This window comes from Mirounga leonina, unplaced genomic scaffold (genome assembly GCF_011800145.1).
Source record: "Mirounga leonina isolate KUSES-001 unplaced genomic scaffold, KU_Mleo_1.0 Mir_151, whole genome shotgun sequence".
Taxonomy (NCBI): domain Eukaryota; kingdom Metazoa; phylum Chordata; class Mammalia; order Carnivora; family Phocidae; genus Mirounga; species Mirounga leonina.
Window position 1 is genome coordinate 95,145,352 of NW_023270377.1, and position 19,504 is coordinate 95,164,855.

At 35.3% G+C, this 19,504-nt stretch overlaps 1 protein-coding gene across 2 annotated transcripts in view; it reads right to left on the minus strand.

The window, feature by feature from the left end:
- The window catches only part of SLC35F5 (solute carrier family 35 member F5), a 38,368-nt gene extending 19,931 nt beyond the window's left edge, over nucleotides 1–18,437 (minus strand). The window contains exons 1-9 of one of the 2 annotated variants that reach the window (XM_035008162.1): nucleotides 18,171–18,437; nucleotides 17,230–17,320; nucleotides 16,943–17,084; nucleotides 12,918–13,061; nucleotides 10,309–10,371; nucleotides 8,145–8,226; nucleotides 7,119–7,309; nucleotides 2,533–2,614; nucleotides 1,822–1,909 (exon numbers count right to left, since the gene is read on the minus strand). In XM_035008162.1, the coding sequence (XP_034864053.1) occupies nucleotides 1,822–1,909; nucleotides 2,533–2,614; nucleotides 7,119–7,309; nucleotides 8,145–8,226; nucleotides 10,309–10,371; nucleotides 12,918–13,061; nucleotides 16,943–17,084; nucleotides 17,230–17,320; nucleotides 18,171–18,210 (923 nt within the window). In that variant the 5' untranslated portion in view covers nucleotides 18,211–18,437. The remainder of the gene's footprint in view (nucleotides 1–1,821; nucleotides 1,910–2,532; nucleotides 2,615–7,118; nucleotides 7,310–8,144; nucleotides 8,227–10,308; nucleotides 10,372–12,917; nucleotides 13,062–16,942; nucleotides 17,085–17,229; nucleotides 17,321–18,170) is intronic. The other variant, XM_035008163.1, reaches the window with a different exon arrangement.
- Nucleotides 18,438–19,504: the final 1,067 nt, after the last annotated feature.

Below are 19,504 nucleotides of genomic sequence, written 5' to 3' on the forward strand. Positions count from 1 at the left end.
TCCTTTGAGACAAATCTTACTAGTATTCCCAACTTACAGGTGAGGAAACTGTGACACAGAGAGGCAAGAAATTTGCCCCAAATTGCAAAACTAGTAATGATGGAGGCAAGATTGAATTCCAGGTAGTTTAGATGGAGATTAGTAAGTACCCTCTTTGTCTCTTGAAGTGAGACTTTTTAACTTATAAGAAGATTTCCTTCAAGATTGTTGCTATGTCAAATTCTTTTTATACCTCAGAAACTGAATCTCATAGTATAAGGCTATTTCAAAACAAAGTATAAAACAATGTTCAAGATAGTATTAAGAACATGTAATAAATACACAAAAAAATTCTAAGTAATAATTTTTCTAGACCATAGGTCAAGCAAACTTCCTTAAAGGAACAAATAGTAAGTATTTTAGGCTTGCAGACCATATAGTCTCTGTTGCAACTGAACTGTCATTATGGTGCTTAAGTAGCCATAGATAATATACTAACAAGTGAGAGTGGCTATATTCCAATAAAACTTTAAAAAATTAGGAAGCTAGCTCATCTTAGTCCACTGACCCCTGTTCTAGATCTACTTTAATGAACTCTGTCAAAATATTTACAAGTTCAACATTTTATAACTATTTCCTTCTTTTTCAAAACTTTATTAATATAGTACAAAGTTAAAAATTTGCATGAATTTTGAACAAAGTTGAATAAAACCTCATTTACTTCCCCAATACAAATATGTTTCCCTAATATAAAAATATGTTTGGCTAAAACAATTAGTCAATCATGCAATATAATAAACTTCTAGTGGTCATAAAATCTAAATAGTAACTTAGTTGGTCAACCGGACTACATCTGGAAACTACCATGGTTATATCTATAAAGGAAAAACACATCATAATAAGAGTACCTCAGTCCCCATGATAATCATTTTTAATATACATTCCCTCCAAACTTTAAAACAAGGCTGGAAAGTAGATACTATCATTATTTTCTCACCTAAAAACCCCTCTCAGAGAGTTTAAGTGAACTGACAGAAACAAAGAACAAAGCTCTGATTCAAACCCAGTTCTGACAGCTAAGAAACATTATTCTCTCCATTAAATCATTCCACTACCTTCTCTGATTTCTGATTTTTTCTCAGTAAAAACAACAGCTTTATCAAACCGACACAACTTTTTGGGGTATTGTTGGTAAGCAAAGCCCTAGGCTAGACTGTTGGTGGCACAAATAAGTATAAAACAAGGCCCTGGCGTTTAAAGGTTTATAATCCACAGAAAAGACATGACAAACATACACAAAGTTACATAAAAATAAAAGACTTAAATACAGTTATTGACCATACTGATGTTATACAGTAATGCAAAGTTGCCGAATGATTTATACAGAAAATAACTGAAAGATCACTTGAGGCTGAGCCAATCAGAGAAGACTGCATGTTTGACATCCAGAAGTAGAAGTAAAACCCAAAACCAAAACAAAAAAGGGAACTTGTTTTAGGAAAAGGAAATAGGAACTTGGAGGTAATGAGGATTAAGTTGCCACATTAAGTTAAATGTAAGCATCAGTACAATACATAGTATTACACCGTCTGTCCTCCCATGAATGGGAGCCAAAGCTGCCTTGGGATCCTTCCAGTTACTCTCCCCAGGAACATTTAGAAAACTAGTTAAGGATGTGACACAGGCTGAGTAGCATGCTATCCATATAAAACCTTTTTTTATCCTCATCTTTCTCTACCTATACAGTATACTATAATATAAACTATCCTATATCACTACCAGAAAAATTTTAAACATCATATTTTTAAACAGAATTAACTAGCTATTATGCTATATTCTTACCTTAAAATTACAGCTAATAGTTTAGAAAGAGTAAATCTATCTCCACTGTTACTTGGAAACATTGCAGCAAGAATTAAGGTAAAAAGTCCTATAAGGAAAAAAGATACATCAGTTTAAAACAGCCTTTAAACTAAAACCATGCTTATTTTAACAATACAGATTAAGTATAGCCCCGTTTACTTTAAACTAATAAGACAGTGAAATTGAGCACTCAGAATAACATTATGACCTCATCATAATCAAGCATGTGTGCTCAAGTTGTTTTTATAGCTTCAAAAATATTTTTCCTCTCCCAGATTTGGAAGGTGATTCAATATTAAAATAAATTATCTTTCATAGGGTAAATTATGGTTCTGAAATAAGCAATTACATTTAGCCAAAGGGTCTAGAAAAAGATCTTCAGAAAGAATGTGAAATGAATGACTATAATACAAAGAACCAGCCTATAAAACCTTAATATGTTATATAAAAATATACCATAAAATAATCAAAGGAATATAAATAGCACAACGCCACAGCATAAAACTACAAATATGATGTAGTTACAATACACTAACGTATATTAGAATGAATGTAATAATTTGTAATAAGATAAAAATGTATGCATATATGTGTGTATATATATACGTGTGTGTGTGTGTATATATATACATATATAAAAGAAAAATAGATTTCAATTTATAATGTAAATTTTGAAGACAAATTTCTTACCAGAAGTTGAGGACAAAATATTAACTATAGCAACTTGTGTGTCTGAAAGTGCTTCTTGATATGACAAATTTGCCAGAAACCACTAAAGAAAAAGAAAACAAAGTGAAACCTAATGAATGACCTGCTTAAATCTGTCATAATTTATAGGCCCCTCCTTTCCCCCCTAAATATTTTATCATAAGAGCTTTTAAAAGTTGCTTTCTATTGAAAAATCACAGACCTAAAAAGAGGGCATTTATAATTAGATCTAAGATCTTTGCTATTCAATTTCCCTTAAGAAATTAACAACAGTTGGTTAAAATTAGCATTCAGTTTTTTAAAAAATGAGAGTAAGACTGCATACCAAATCAACTTTAAAATGCTTTATCCAAACATTTCTAGCATTCTAGTTTATCTAAACCAAATTTAATTTTGGGGAAATTCTCAAATATTAAAATATGTACAGATGAACATAGCATGATGAGAAATCTATTGAACAAGATCATACCTGTGGGGATGGATCAAAATAACAAGCTCTAAAAGGACATAACTGTTTCGGAAATTTAAAAATGTCCAATGAAAAATGTGAATTTGCTGGCTAATTATGATTGTTTCTCTGATTCTCAGTTTGGAGACATAATACAGAGTTCTCATAACTGGATATAATTAAGGGAAGTTTTCCAATTATAAGGATTTTTTTTCTTTTCTTTTGCTCATCTAGGCTAGGACATTCTTATATTCTCAATACTGTGCCTAATACGATTTAATGAAAAAGAAATAACACCTCTTTTTGATGAAGCCTGGTGTGTGTATGTGTATGAGAGGGTTCCAAAATCCATATATTTTCACTGCTATCAGATATTCTAATACATATTACCACAACTCATCCATTTTTCTGTTGATGGATCCTTTTGGACTATTTCAAACAATGCTACTATGAACATTTTACTGCATGTCCCCTGGTGTGTATGTACATGAGTGTGTGGGCTCAATCAAAGTAAATTAACTGCTTATCTAACTGTTTTTGGCATCACTGTTACTTAAACATATTCATATTCCACTGAAGAATAGGGACAGGGACTTAAGACAGGGACATCTTGATCTCTCTCAGAACTTGTAGTTAAGTTGAGTACTATAATTAGCATTTACACTTCAACGAAGCAACAAAGACATATGATTTTAGAGCACTGCTAGAAGATAGCAGATAACTGAGTTTATTAGACTCCATTTAGTCTACACTGTACCCAAGATGAAAGCCAGAGTAAAACTAGGGCAAAGTGATTTTGACGCCATCTGTAGTCCTCCAACTTCCTAGATAATTTCACTGGACTTTCTAAACAAGAAAATGAGGTAGCAACTGCTAAGATGAGCAATATCAAACATATATGAAGTACTAGAAAAAAGAAGAATATTCTGCTCTTAATTATCTTTTGGAGATCTATCTACAAGACCAGACAATACTTATAGGGTGATAATTAGCTTTCTTGACCCATTTTCCTTACCACTTTAACACATAAATACTGTGCTCATTTTCCAAACAATCTCCACTGGTCTCTGCTAATGCACAATAAAGAAATAAAGACAGATCGTTCAGGTAGCAGCCATTCAAAAATCCTAAGAAATCATCATTAGCTAGAAACTCTTTCTAGAAAGACCTTCCTGTTCTACACCTCTCCCCATTCTCTGGTTCCCAAACCCAAAGCACTCTCATTACAAAAGACCTATCTAAATTACCTTCCAATAAAAATTAACCTTACAATGTTTCCCTTCATTATTCCACAGTTGAGGACAACCACTTACTAATAAATGATCTATCACAAATAATTTATATATTTCATTATTTCATGAGTGGTAAGTTATTTTAAAATTATCATAAAAAATATTCTAGGTAAACACTATATGACCTAAATTATATTCTACAGGGAAAAATTAAAATACCGTAAGCGCTAATGAGACAAAAGATATTCAAGGAGGACTGGCAAATACAGGAATTATTAACTCCCTCTGCCCTGCACTGTACAATACACTAGCCACTAGCCACATGTAGTTACTGAAGAACTGAAATGTGACTAGTCTGAATTGAAATGTTTAGCAACTAAAATTGAAATAAAAACTGAAATTGAAATGAAATGGAAACTAAAACAGAAAATAAAATGCTTAGAATATTTGGTACTAAAAAATATAAACTACCTCATCAATAATTTTTATATTGATAACATATCAAAATATTTTACATATAGTGGGTTAAATAAAAACACAGTATTAAAATTAATTTCACTTGTTTCTCCTGATTTCTTTTAAAAATTTTAAAAATGTAATTAAAAATTTTTTTCTAATTGTAGAAAATTAAAAAATACATGTGACACCTGCATTTGAGGCTCATATTATATTTCTATTGAACAGTACTGTTCTAAACCTTATCAAAGCTTATCACTCTTGTTAGGTTTCCAAAAAGCTATATACCTGGACTATACTACTCTTTCTACAGAAATGCCTTTACTAAAGATTAACATAGTTTTCTACTCTTGTAACTTACTGAAGGTTTTTTTTTTTTTTTTAAAGACTACTGAAGGTGGAAGCACCCAAATGCAGACCAACGATGAATAGATAAACAAAATGTGGTATATCCGTACAGTGATATGGTACCTAAAGCGAAGAAAGTTCTGACACATGCTACAAGGGTGAACCTTGAAGACTTTATGCTGAGATAAGCCAGTCATAAAAGGAAAAACAGTGGGGTGACTGGGTGGCTCAGTCGGTTAAGCGTCTGCCTTCGGCTCAGGTCATGATCCCAGGGTCCTGGGATCCAGCCCCGCTTCGAGGCCCCTGCTCAGGAGAGAGCCTGCTTCTCCCTCTGCCTACTCTACCTGACACCGCCCCCCCCCCCAATTGTGCATGCTCTCTCTGACAAATAAATAATATCTTAAAAAAAAAGGAAAAACAGTATATGATTCCATTCACAAGAGGTACTTAAGAGTAGTCAAATTCATAGAGACAGAAAGTAGAATGGTGGTTGTCAGAGGCTGGGGGAGGTGAGAAAGGGGAGTTATTTAATGGATATAGAATTTCAGTTTTGCAGGATGAAAAATGTTCTGTTGATAGGTGGTTGCACAACAGTCTGAATGTACCTAATGCCACTTAACTATACACTTAAAAATGGTTAAAATGAAAAAAAAAAGGTTAAAATGGCAAATTTTATAGCATGTATATTTTACCACAATTTTTAAAAGGCTTTTTGTATGCACATATGTATCTGTAAATCAGCACGCTATATGGAAAAGTACCTATGTAATGTATTTATGTAACACATTCTCTCAGAGTTGTGAGTTGGGAAAAAAGTTTGTTTTATCTAATGAAGGGAAATATTTCCTTTTAATAGGCAATAAGCTGTGTAATTCAGAAAGTTTTCCTTTTTGCCTTTCCTTTTACCAATTTGCCTGAAGATGAATTGTGTGCTCATTAGAAGTAGCTTTTTTCCTTTAAATCGGACTTCCTGATATAATCATCCCATGCCACAGCCAGCTTCTTTCCACCACACACACACACACACACACACACACACACACACACACTCCCCGTTTAATCTCTTATCTTTCCCCTTTGTTTTTAACTTTTACTATATAGATGCTTTTATTATTCTTCACCTCAAGTGTCATTTGAAAATTAAGTAACATATGATAAATCTTAGTCTTGCCTTACATTCATTTAAAACAAACAGAAAAAATAATTAACAGCATAATCCGAATGTATAAGCCTTTAAATTAATTTTAGTACATATGTAATTATCATAATTCACAATGATTTTTTGATTTGTACTGCTGAATATATTAATCAAGGTATCACTCAACTAGACGTTATTCAGGAAGAGGATGGAGAAAAATGGGCTCTGCAATGAGGCAAAACCGTGAAATAAAAAAATCTTATAATCAGGCTAATGATACTGACATTAGCACTGCACTACCTGGTGTTTAAAAAAGCTCTGTATAAATTTAAATCTTAAAGGCCCATACTAAACAACTTTGGATTAGGCTGCTCCCAATGACATATATAGGAAAGAGCCCCGAAATTCATTATCAAATTCTAAACTTCAGTTTTCACTAATTCAGACAAGTCTAATTCTAGCTTATTCCAAAATAATATTTGCTGTATAATATAATAGAAAAGCTATTAACAATAATACAAGAAATTCTGTAGAAATGTTTACTATGAGTACTTGCTCAAATATCTGACATTTACACAAATTTACTATACAACTACAAAACCACTTATCTGAAAAAATCAATGCATACAGTAAACTCTTATCTGGATATTTACTAGCCTTTGTATATATAATAGTGTAAAATAACTATTAATTATCCTCACCATGAAGCAATGCCAAATTCTGAATATATATATATAAGTAGTTGTTGTGTTATAGTATTGACTGAATTCTTTGAGGTATGGTAAGTATTTATTGACTTCGATACTCAAAGTCCCCAATGATGCCAGATAGCTGAGTTTTAAAGTCAATTAAGCAACCTAACAGTGTTATGTTTCAATAGCATACTGCTGGCATGTATATTGTCTTAAAGTTCAAATTCTAAACATTTAATAAAGAGAAGACCTACCACGAAGCAAAAAAAAAAGCTAATTTTTGCTACTTGAGTTGCAGTAAGTTTCCCCACAGTTTTGAATAAGGATTCTTGTTCTTTCACAGTAGGATATGACATGCGAGACAACTTAGCTTCCAATGCATGGCTTGATGGAAGCTGCCGAATCTCCATGATATTACTGAACCTTACACGAGACTTTTTGGGAGCTTAAAATGAAAAGCATAATACAAAATCATTAACATGTCCCCTCACATCCAATGAAAGTCACAAGTTTTAATTTACTGATAAATGATAAATGCATATTCTTTAATCCACATATTATCAGACTTGGACAGCAAAGAAAACCAGAGTTATATTATTACCTGGGGCAGTTCTGCTCAAAGAGTTAACAGGAAAAATATTTTCACTATAAAAATGTTTTAAAGGTTTTAAAATGTTCAAACAAGGGTTCCGCAACTGTGTACATACACAACTGTCTAGGTCAGGATTATAGTATGGTTATTATTTTAGCATTTATGGTAAAACTTTTTTTATTTATGAGAATTATGTTCCTGGTCAAGCATGCAGAACATTCCTCTAGAGGTCCATTCTTTACAAGAGAATATTATGGATAAATACTGTGCTTACGCTGAAGCTGATATTCTTTACTCAATTCACAGAACCAACAAAACTCCTATAATTTGCTATTAGGAGTCTCAAATGGCATGGTTGAAGAGGATCTTGTTCATTTAAATATACATATATTATATATATGTACATGTATATATATGTATGACGAAGCTATACATATATACATACATATATATATATATATATATGATGAAACCATAGAGATTTTTGATATTTGGAAAATTATTTCTGGTTTAAATAAAAACTTCCAGTCAAACATCTGGAAGATTAGAGGCCAAGCCAATACCGCATGGAAAAAAAGAAATGCCGGGTGATTCCATCAACCCACAAAATCACTAAGTTTGGGGATGGCTTAAATGAAGCTAAAATCTCCTCCCATTTCTAAGTTATAAAATTCTAAGTCTTGCTTACTTTCTTCAGTATCAATGTTTGTGTTCTCAGGTTTTTCACTTGGAATATCATGAAATTTCACAGGAACATAAAGAGGTTCACTCTAGAATATAACAAAAACACAAACAAATATAAAAAGCAAGCATAATATCTGATAAACTGGTTAAAATTTAAGTTGATGGCATGTAGACATAAATACCACTCAAAACACAGCTGTTCACCACCATATTTCCCAAATTTTCCCAAAATATATTGGAACAGCACTGGTATATTATATTTAACATTTAAATGTCATAAAAACAGACCTCTTTCTCAAGCTAACAGATTATCTCCAATTCCTTTTCATTTATTCTTTTAACAAATACGTGCTGAGCTTCTACTATGTCAGAAACTGTTCTAGATCCTGGGGATATGAGACTGAAAAAACACAAAAGTCTCTGTCCTCAAGGATCACATAGTTTAAAGGGGAAGGCAGATAATGAAGAGATAATCAAGGTCTAATATGTATATGTATTTGCCAAATTATTTTCTCTTATTACTTAGGATTCAATTAAAGATTAAGATTCCTGAAAACCATTACAGGATTAATAGACAAGAAAAAAATGGCTACCACTTATCAGTTCTTATAATGACAGTCAAACATGTCTTTCTCATTAGTCCTTATAACAACCTCATAAAATGGTATTTAAAAAAACAGAGATATAAAATAATCAAGTGGTAGACAACAGAATTGCCAGGTTTATCTAACCATGCTCTAAAGTCTGTATTTTTAAGTGGTTCTGAATTCCTCTACTGTTTTTATACATGTTCTTTAACTGATCTATATTTAAGGCACAATTCTCCAACTAAGCTGTTTCTTAAATTAACAGAAAATGTTTTCTATTCAATTCTCTTTTAGCTCTTGGTATAGAACTCTGCCAATGAAAACTATTCAGTAAATGAAGAGGCAACAGGATCTGAAAATAGACACAGTCTCTTTGTTACACTGAACTTTTCATTATAGCATTTGGCCTAGAACAATTTGACATACCCATCTTACTGATAATAGCAAAACTTAGTATTAGAGTAGGTAGAAGAATAGTCTGTCACCTCAGCTCTGCCTTCTATCCTGATAAGAGACAAGTGGTATTAATTTTGCTGATTCTTAAGATCCCAGAGAAATGGAAGGACATTTTCTCTAAGCTTCATAAACTCTTTACAGCACCTGGTAACCTACCCTGCATGCAACTATAGTTTTAAAAGCCAGACAAGTAAAAAACTGTACTGGCAATAAGGCCACAAAGCTAATGCTTTATAAACTGATGCTAAACTTTATAGAGTAACTTTAAAATTTTTCTCAGATACAATGCCACATTTGGAACAATACATCTTAAAGAGATGCCTTACTGATGGTCTAAAAAAAAAAAAAGATTTCTACACACTTTCTTTCACACTAGACTCAAACTAGATTATAAATGCTTACAATAAGTGAATATGTTAATTACTTTACTTGCTCACTACTTATTATCTGTCTCTTTTGCCCTCCCCAAACACACACTCTCACACACTAGAACATAAGCTATATATTTCTAGAGCCTAAAACAAGTGCTTAACACTTAGGGATGCCTGGGTGGTGCAGTTGGTTGAGCATCCAACTCTTGCTTTAGGCTCAGGTCATGATCTCAGGGTCATGAGATGGAGCCCTGCATTGGGCTCTGTGCTCAGTGGGGGGTCTGCTGGAGATTCTCTCTCCCTCTCCCTCTGTTCCTTCTCCTCATGCCCTCTCTCTCTAAAATAAACAAATCTTTACAAAAAAAAAAGTGCTATTAAAAATTTGTTGAAAATATCTGTGGAACAAATGAACAATCTGCTTATATATTCTCAGTATTAAACAAATATATTTGCTTCTAAGTGATTAATAATAATGAACACAAAGTGATGAAGTTGGTAAGAAACAAAGGACAAAGGACTGTCCCTTAGGATTTTCACTCCTTAACCAATGTCCTCTTCCCCTCTCTCCTAGAAGGCTGAACTACTTACTTCTACGTCCCAAGAAATAAAGTACCATATTACAATTCTTATGGCGGGCACCCAATATTAGGATATATCTACATCCTAATATAGTGGTGTTATAAAGCTATTTCAGCCCTTCCTGTCATGGCTCAACTCCACCCATTCCACTCCTGATGAGAAAAAAAGCACTTACCAAAGAACTATTCATACTTGTGTCTGTTGTGCAAGCAGCAAAGTAACCTTCAGCATCTGCAAACTACAAATAGAACATAAAATTTGATTAAATGCATGTTATAAAGTAAGGCTGCTGTCAGCCACACTCAAAGGAATAGAATCTAAAAGCCAGAGTATTATAAGGGTATAATTACTATTAATCATAATAGCACTAAGGCCAAGTATTCAATTATGCAAGGTAGGTATTATCATCTTCATTTTACTGATGAAGAAACAGGCTGAGAGATTTCATCTAAGTAACAGAGACAGGATTAACACCAAAGTCAATCTAAATACAAAATTTATGACCTTTTCACAATACTATTTATTGTAACATTTCAGATTAGAAGGAAAAGGATGGGTGGGTTTGTGAAAAAGAGAAATAACATCTTAGTATTATCATGATCATAGTATTAACATCAAGAACCCCCTAAATGGATCAATGGACTGGACCGCACTTGGAGAACCCTATGCTAGTGCTGTACAACCATGTTTCTATTCACCTATGGCTACCCTACCCTACTCTATTTAAGAGGTTAAATAACTTGCTCAAGGTCACGCAATCAGTAAATGACAGAACAAAATTCAAACACCAGAGCCATGCTCTTAAAGAATTCCCGTAAGTCAATAAGGAGTCAATGTAGAAAAACGAACAAGATATAGACAACTCCAGAAAGAATCCTATTGTGCAACAAATACATTAAAAAACACCGAAAGCATGCAGATTAAACAAAATATCATTGTTCACCTATCAAACTCGTAAACGTTGTGACTGTGGTAAGGATTCGATCTCATGCACTGCTAACAGAGATAAGAATTACAGGTTTTAATTTAGCAATAGGAAGCAAAAGCCTGAAAAATGGCATTATTGTTTTATCCACCAATTATACTTTGGAGATTTATCCAAAGTAAATAACTATAGATGTGTATAAAGATATTCCTATTTACTTATACCAAAAGAAAAAGTGAAAACAATCTATCAAGGAACTGTTAAATAAAATAGAAAAGATAATAACAGATGTTTATTTATTAGCCTGGAGAGATATTCATGATATATTGTTAAGTAAAAAGTAAAATCAAGTTAGACAATGATATAGACTAAACCTCCTTCTACTCTAATTTTAAATATATGCACATAAGCACATAGCTACAGAGAGTATCAAGTATATATAGTGGTTGCAGAATGGTGAGATTACAGATAAGACTATTCTTATTCTTTATTCTTCATGTTACCATAATTTGTCTTCAACAATGAACATGCATCACTACAATTTAAAAAAACTTAACATTAAAAAATGTTCTAGGATACTAAATTACACAGAAAGTTGTTCATGATATACCACTAAGAACAGAAAGCCAACTGTAAAACAGGACATAATAGTATAGTTTCACTTTTGTAAAAATATAAAATAAAAATATACACATGAAAAAGAATGGCAGGATATATGTCAAAATACTCTGGAGTTATTCCTTGAATGGTGGAATTTACTATTTTCTTCTTTTTGTTCCTCTGTATTTCCAAATGTTCAGTAATGTGCATGTAGATATATATACATATAACATACTCCTACATGTAATACTACAATGTATATACATTTCTATAATGTATATGTATTACTTTTACAAAGTAAAAAATGGAAGTGTTCATTAGAAAAGACAAGACGTATACTAGTCTAATGCACAAAAAAAGTACACATAAAAGAAAATAATTAATAGAGAAAGAAAGTATTTGGGAGGAGGGGGAAATGGGAGTTAGTTTGGGTACAGAGTTTCTGTTTGGGATAATGAAATAGTTCTGGAGATGGACGGTGGTGATGGTTGCACAGCAAAGTAAATGTAGTTAATGCCACTGAGCATTTAAAATGTTCACTATATGCCACTATACATTTAAAAATGATTAAAATTGTAAATTTTATGTCATATATACTTTACTACAATAAAAAAAGGGGCAAGAAAAAAAGGGCTAAAATGGTAAATCTGATGTTATGTATATTCTATCACAATTTTAAAAGAGGAGAAAAGGAGAAAGAGTGGAAAAGGAAAAGAATTAATATGAGGCCTGCCATTTCTGTCAACACTATCCATCAGCATGTTATGTTACATCAAGGAAAGAGTTTAATTTGGTTAGCCAAACATATGAAAGATGGCCTGAAATAAGCTGTTTTCATTTTAATAAATAAAACCTTGCTTTACTTTATTTCTAACAAGCAACTTTACAAGTATTTAGATGGTACTCATCCAGTATGCAAATGACCAAAGACTCCAGATATTCTTATTCCTCACATTCATCTTCATCTCCACATTAATGATTTGGGCTAGTTCAGTATTTTTAACAACCCAGATGATATTATGAGATAAGGGAAAGAGAGTGATTATGTACCTTTGATTTCTCACAAGATATTTTGATACCAAGTTGATTAAAAGAATAAATTTAAAATTTTGGACAAAAGTAGGTTTCTCTTATATCATGCTAACTTCACTCACTTAACTGAACAACTTAAAATCTGACTATCCTTCAAGAAACTAATAACTTTAAACTTTGAAAAAATAAATCCCCTCTTCAACAAACACTTAAAATTTAAAACTTACAAAAGCAGCATGCTTTCCTCGAAATCCTCTTGTACATTGTTGTCTCCATGGCTTCCAAATAATAAATCCCAAAAGGTATAGGACAAACATAGATGTTTTTGCAAAGGTGCTGAAGAATGGCTTGTTGTACTGAGTAAAAACATACTGTAAAGGAAAAATTTACATAAACTATGAAATGACTTTAAACCTTATTACTTATCTCCAAAAAAATAAGGCTATTACATGATTTTTAACTCTAAGAGGTTCATGTGGCAGGGAAGATCAGAAGAGATTACAAAAATATTTTATACTCATTTCTACAGAATATATTTGCTATATATTATACAAAGGATAATATTCCCAAACAAAGCAGCAACAACTTCCAAAAAAAGTTTTGTTCAACATTCATTAAAAACTTACTATGCAAGAGTACTTGTGCTAGGAGCTAAGGAAAAATAAGATAGCCTTTCCTTTCATATATATATGAAAAGTATACAGCATAATATGCTAAGTACCACAACAAGGGTATACAGGTACCGTGGGATTACCAAAGGGAAACAGACCATTTTGAGGATTGTGGAAGATTCTTAAGAGAAGCTATCCTTGAGCTGCATGTGTAGGGCTGAATAACAGCCAAGAGGAAACAGCATAAAAAAAGACAATGAAGCAGAAAGGCGTATGAATAAAATTGCATGAAGGTTAATGTTGCCAGGAAGTTATATAAAACCTATAATCTTCATTTAACTTAGAATTCATGATTTTTTTGGTTTCCTTAAAAAAAAAAAATGTCCTAGTTATGTACACTGAAAGGCCTAGAAAAAATGACAACCCAGGAGGAATGAGCACCTATAGAATCCAGAAGGTGATCTGTATCGTCTTGCAATTAAAGAAACCATGGGTTCTTAAAGAAATGATCAAATCCAAATAGGGGGCAAGAAAATTACCAGATGAAACTGAGGCATCTTGCACCAAAAAGCAAATAGGATGTTAAAGACTAACAGGGTCATATTGAAAGGATAGTAGAGCCAATTTGAAGAGGCTCCTACTGGTCAAAGATAGTACAGTTTAAGCACCAAAAGGAGTAACTACAATTGTCTGAAACATATGAAATACACAAAAATCCATGAATGTATGATGATACCCTACGGTTACTATTAGAAGTTGCTAAGCAACATTACTCTAAAACAAAGAATCAAGATTTATTCAACGCTTCCTATATGAACCATGTTTCAGGAAAACCAAACAGTAGTAGTGAAAACCTCTCCTTAAAGAATTCAGCTAAGGGGTGCCTGGGTGGCTCAGTCGTTGGGCATCTGCCTTTGGCTCAGGTCATGATCCCAGGGTCCTAGGATTGAGCCCCACATCAGGCTCCCTGCTCCGTGGGAAGCCTGCTTCTCTCTCTCCCACTCCCTGATTGTGTTCCCTCTCTCGCTGTGTCTGTCAAATACATACATAAAATCTTAAAAAAAAAAAAAAAAAAAGAATTCAGTTAATAAATGCACAAGGAATGACCCTTAGAAAAAATCATTTTACAACCCCTAATGAAATACTCTATCTGGGCAATAATCATATGGATATTTGACTATTACCTAAAGGTTGATGAGAAACTTTATAGTGCTGAAGTTGGCATCACCCAAAGTAAGACTTGCAGCCATTATGTGCCTCATGTGTTGTCACAGGAAGTACCCAGTACCACCAAGGTATTTTTTCCTAAGAACTGAACCCGAATCAAATCAGGACTTTACACCTAACTACCATTTTATAGGAAATAAGAGAAAAGGAGAAGCAAGTTAAATGACACCCCAAGGAAACAATCAGCCAAATTTAAAATGTGTGTTATGGGGTGAATATGTGTGTCCTCCCAAAATTAATATATTAAAATTCTAACTCCCAATGTGATGGTATTAGGAGGTGGGGCCTTTGGGAGGTGATTAGGTCAAGTATAGAGCCCTCATGAAAGGAATTAGTGCCTTATAAAGATACCACAGAGCGCTTTCCGGACCTCCTGGCCTTTTGAGGACACAGTGAGAAGACTGCCACCTAATAACCAGGAAGTGGCTCCTCAGCAGACGCCTAATCGGCCAGTGCCTTGATCTTGAGCTCTCCAGCCCTCAGAGCTGTGAGAAATAAATGTGTGTTGTCTGAGCCGCCCAGGCTAACGGCAGCCTTGTTGTGGCACCCCAAATGGACTAAGACAGTGTGATATATCCTACAGGAAAAATGATCCAGTTTTTCCAACAAATCATTAGCATGATTTAAAAAAAAAAAAAAAAGGTGGGGTTGGGGGAATACAGTTAAGGAATGAAAGCGACTTAAAAGAAATTTGAATATGGACCAGGTACCAGATGATCTTAAAAAATTACCATTAATTTTGTTAGACATATAATTTTGTTAATGGCATGGTGATTATATTTTTAAAAATTAGGATCTTTTCAGTTTGAGATGAGTATGAAAGAATTTACAGGTCAAATGACAAGTGGCTAGAACAGACTTGAAAATACTTCAAGAAACATGTCTAGGGAGGGGTTGATAAGAAAAGATTGGCAAAATTTAATAGTTGTTAGGTATATGAAGATCCATTATACCATTCTTTCTACTTTGTATATGTTAGAAAATTTCTGTAATAAGAAGATGGATTTTCTTGTTGAAATACACAATATATCTCAAAAGTTTAATGTGCATATTTGGCTGAAGAATCAGACATATTACATATGCTCTTGGATAACAAAATTATAAAATATCCTCTTACTAAGAGAGACAGATTGCTAAATTATAATTTGATCAGGTTTTCTTCTGTCCTAAATTTTATTACCTGACAAATAAAAACCAAACTATTTAAAACTAAAAGTTTTACAGATAAGCTTATTTCCCCTTCAACATTAAAGAGATCTCTGTGGTTAAACTACAGAATGTTCATCTAAAAAAAAAAAAAAGGTTACAGAAGAGTGAAAAATAATAAATGGCCCGTTGTATTCCAGAGCCTGCTTCCAAAACGGCTAAAAATTTATTTACTCATTGGCTAAAACGTCAGTGTCAACTATTTACTTAACTATGATGTGAGATGACCAGCAGTGGCAAACTGCTTCTTCTGACATTTAAATTCATTTTATAAATACTTTTTCCTTTTGTATATTAGCCTTAAGACTACAACATGTAAGTTGAAAAGCAGTAATTTCTGAAATTAAAATTGCACATCTTTTTATAGAGATCATTAGCCAAACAGAATAAAATATCTACATATATAACTAGAAAGAAAAACTTTGTGCACTCAAAATAACACATTACTATCAAGAGGACACTGATAAAGGTAAAATAAAATTTTACTGAATGCAATCACCATATACCATATATTTCACAATGTTTGAATCAGGAAATGTATAAATGTGCATGCACCCACGCATATGCACAGTAGTGACCTGTACATGAAAGCTCTGATCACTTTCACTCATCTGTTCAAAAGTATTCTTACTTTCCACTAAATGGTGACGAATGGCTTTGCATCCTAGATACTTGTTCCACTAGAAAATATTATTTATAAACAAAGAAACTGAATTTAGAAAGAAAACAACATATACATAATCAAATATTAAGAAAACATGAATATGGTCTCATTTTTAAAACAACCCTCCCTAGGGGCGCCTGGGTGGCTCAGTCATTAAGCCTCTGCCTTTGGCTCAGGTCATGGTCCCAGGGTCCTGGGATAGAGCCCCACATCAAGCTCCCTGCTCAGCAGGAAGCCTGCTTTTCCCTCTCCCTCTCCCACTCCCCCTGCTTGTGTTCCCTCTCTTGCTGTGTCTCTCTCTGTCAAATAAATAAAAAAATCTTTAAAAAAATAAAATAAATAAAATAACCCTCCCTAAAAGATAGAGTATCTTTTGTTTCAACTTGAATTGACATCAATTCACTTATCAAAGAAAATATAAATAATTCAACATTCAAAATACTGCTTTAAGTAAGCATGAGAGATAGAAATGATTATCAAGACACCACAGATTAATAGCAATATTACTATAATGCAATATCATTCCTAGACAAGAACTACCTACCGAAGTAAGTTCTGAGGATGCGACCCATATCACATCAACAAGTAGGAGAATAACAATCCCAAGAGCCATTCGCCTGCGCTGAGTGAAACCACTGCTCTGGGAATTCATCCGGTTCATGATAAATACACACACCATTTGCAATCTGTTTTTTAGAAAATACAGATCACATTAGAGAAGATTTTTGAAAAATAACCGTAGAAAATGAGAAAATTAGTATAAGAGAAACATCTGACATTTCTTAGCTGATGTTGTTTGAAAGTCACACAGTAAATTAAAGTGGGGTTTACCTTACTTTAAAGGCTTTTCTAAGATCTTCAAGAGCAATGCCTGAAAACTTGGCAGATCTGAGTCTAAAAGGAGGTGAAGAACTCAGCGCACCTAAAAACAGCCATAAAATGATGCTTATGAAAACATCAACCACTCAAAATAAGGTTCATCACATCTTTTTTTACCCTTAAAATTCAAAATGAACAAATGAAAGAAAAATACCAAAATGTGCTAAATATAACTGACATTTTTCTCTAGCCTCTTTATTCACTGTATATTTCAAATTACACTCAGAGAAGTAAAGGGTACAGAAAAAAAAAAAAAGCAATCTTCAAAAAAAAGGCTATTTAAGAGTAGTCAGCTACTGGCAAAAAGCTCCTCCGAGTTTCGTAAATACAGAAACTCCATTCGCCTCTCCCTGCAGAGGAATCCACCCCAAGGGACAAGGTCTAGACTCGCGCCTGTTTCTGTCTTCGATCTCTTGGAGGGGAGTTTGATTGTTTGAGAGGAAGTGATTTGTTGTGAGTCTTGGGGGCGCGTTTCCAATCGCCTCACGTGGTGGAGGGAGAAGATACTCCACGCTCCCCCACCCACCCTTGCCTGTCACTGCATCTAGTTTCTTTAGATCCAGAGTAATTCCCGAGACGAGTGAGGAAACAGCTGTTAAAGGAAATCCTCGTCTTCTTTCGAGGGGGGAAAAAAAAAAGTTAAGCCGTGACACCTTCCCCAGGGAGTGAGAAAAAGCGCGGAGGCGGCGCTCGAGCAGCTCCCACTAGTGTCGGAGTCCAGAGCGGACTCACACGCCCCTGTCAGCCTTCCCCTCACACCGCCCCTTGGAGACCGATACCATTTCGGCCAGGAAGCTTTCACCGACTCCGACAGCTGGGGGTGGGGCCGTTCGTGGGCACTCGGGCCCGGCCGGGGCTCCCGGGAATTTCGGGGCCCTCCCCTGCCTGCCTACCTGGCCTTCCTGCCCCGCGATGGTGTCGTGGCGGCACCATGAGCGGCCTCGGCCCGGACCCGCCGCCGCCCAGCGCCACGGCCGCGGCCTCACAGAGCTGTCGCGGTGCCTGACATTGCGCTGGAGGGAGGGAGGCCCAGCCCCTGAAGCCGCCGTGTCCCTCGGGGCGAGGCTGCGGACGCCACCCGGCCCCACTCGGCCCGGGTGGGCGGGAAGCGGGCGAGCGGAACGGACCGCGCAGGCAGCGATGGCCGCGGAGGCCCGGAGCTGGACTCCGGCCCCGCCCCCAGCCGGCCAGCCCGCCCGCCCCGCGGCCCCGCCCCCCAGCCCGTCGGCGGCGGCGCTGGGGCCACGTCACGGCGGCGCGACGGCGGGCCGCGCGTGGGAGCGTCTCCAGGGTGACTCGGCGGCGTGGAGCGGTGTACTGTTGGGCGCGGGGCGCAGAGCTCCACGACGAGGCAGTGACGCTGGGAGGAGCGGAGATAGAAGTCAAACAGGGCGTGGCGGAAGAAGAGGGAAGCGAGAGTGGGAAGGTGGGGTGGAATGAAGGACGAGGGAGGTGGCCGGAGCTCCAGATGGCCCCGCCCTAGAAAGAAAGCTAGCTCCCATTTCCGACAAAGCTCGGCCACGAAACTCTCCATATCTCTTTCTCGAGGAGAGGACCGAAAAGCAAAGTGGCCTGGGAGAATTTTGCTCTCTGGAAACTTTTGTTTGTAAACCAGATCCCAGCTCTCGAAGTAAGCGGTGTCCCTTGGGGAAAGCTACCTCACCTCCTCGGCCCTCAGTTTCCTTAGACAGAAATGACAGCACCTGCCTCATCTGTCTATACTATACACTCGTATGTATATACACACATATATATGCCAGGATTACGTTAGTTTACAAATGTGAAGGGCTTAGATCAATTCATGGCACATAGTAAAAACTCCACAAATGTAAATAGTAAGCTGTATAGAATTTTCTTAACTCTTTTTTGAATATCCCATAAGAAAAAATGCTTGGCCAACGTCCCAACTTGTATTCAGAAGACAAATACAATACTAGACGGTTGTGTAATTTAACTGGAGTTATCCACCACCATCGCATTTTTAACATCTTCAGATGGCATAAAGCAATTTTCTTACTTTCATAGTGACAATGTAGTGCATTTCTTAATTCTCTTAAATCTCTTGTTTCACTAAATACATATTCAAATAATGAAACAATACAATGGACATTTTTTCGTATTGATACAATCAGTTTCTAATGGTCAGCAAAAGCACCTCTAATGAGTCATTCAGAAGCCTATCATTCAGAATTAGAAAAATCTTAAACCATGTACTTGAAATTACTAC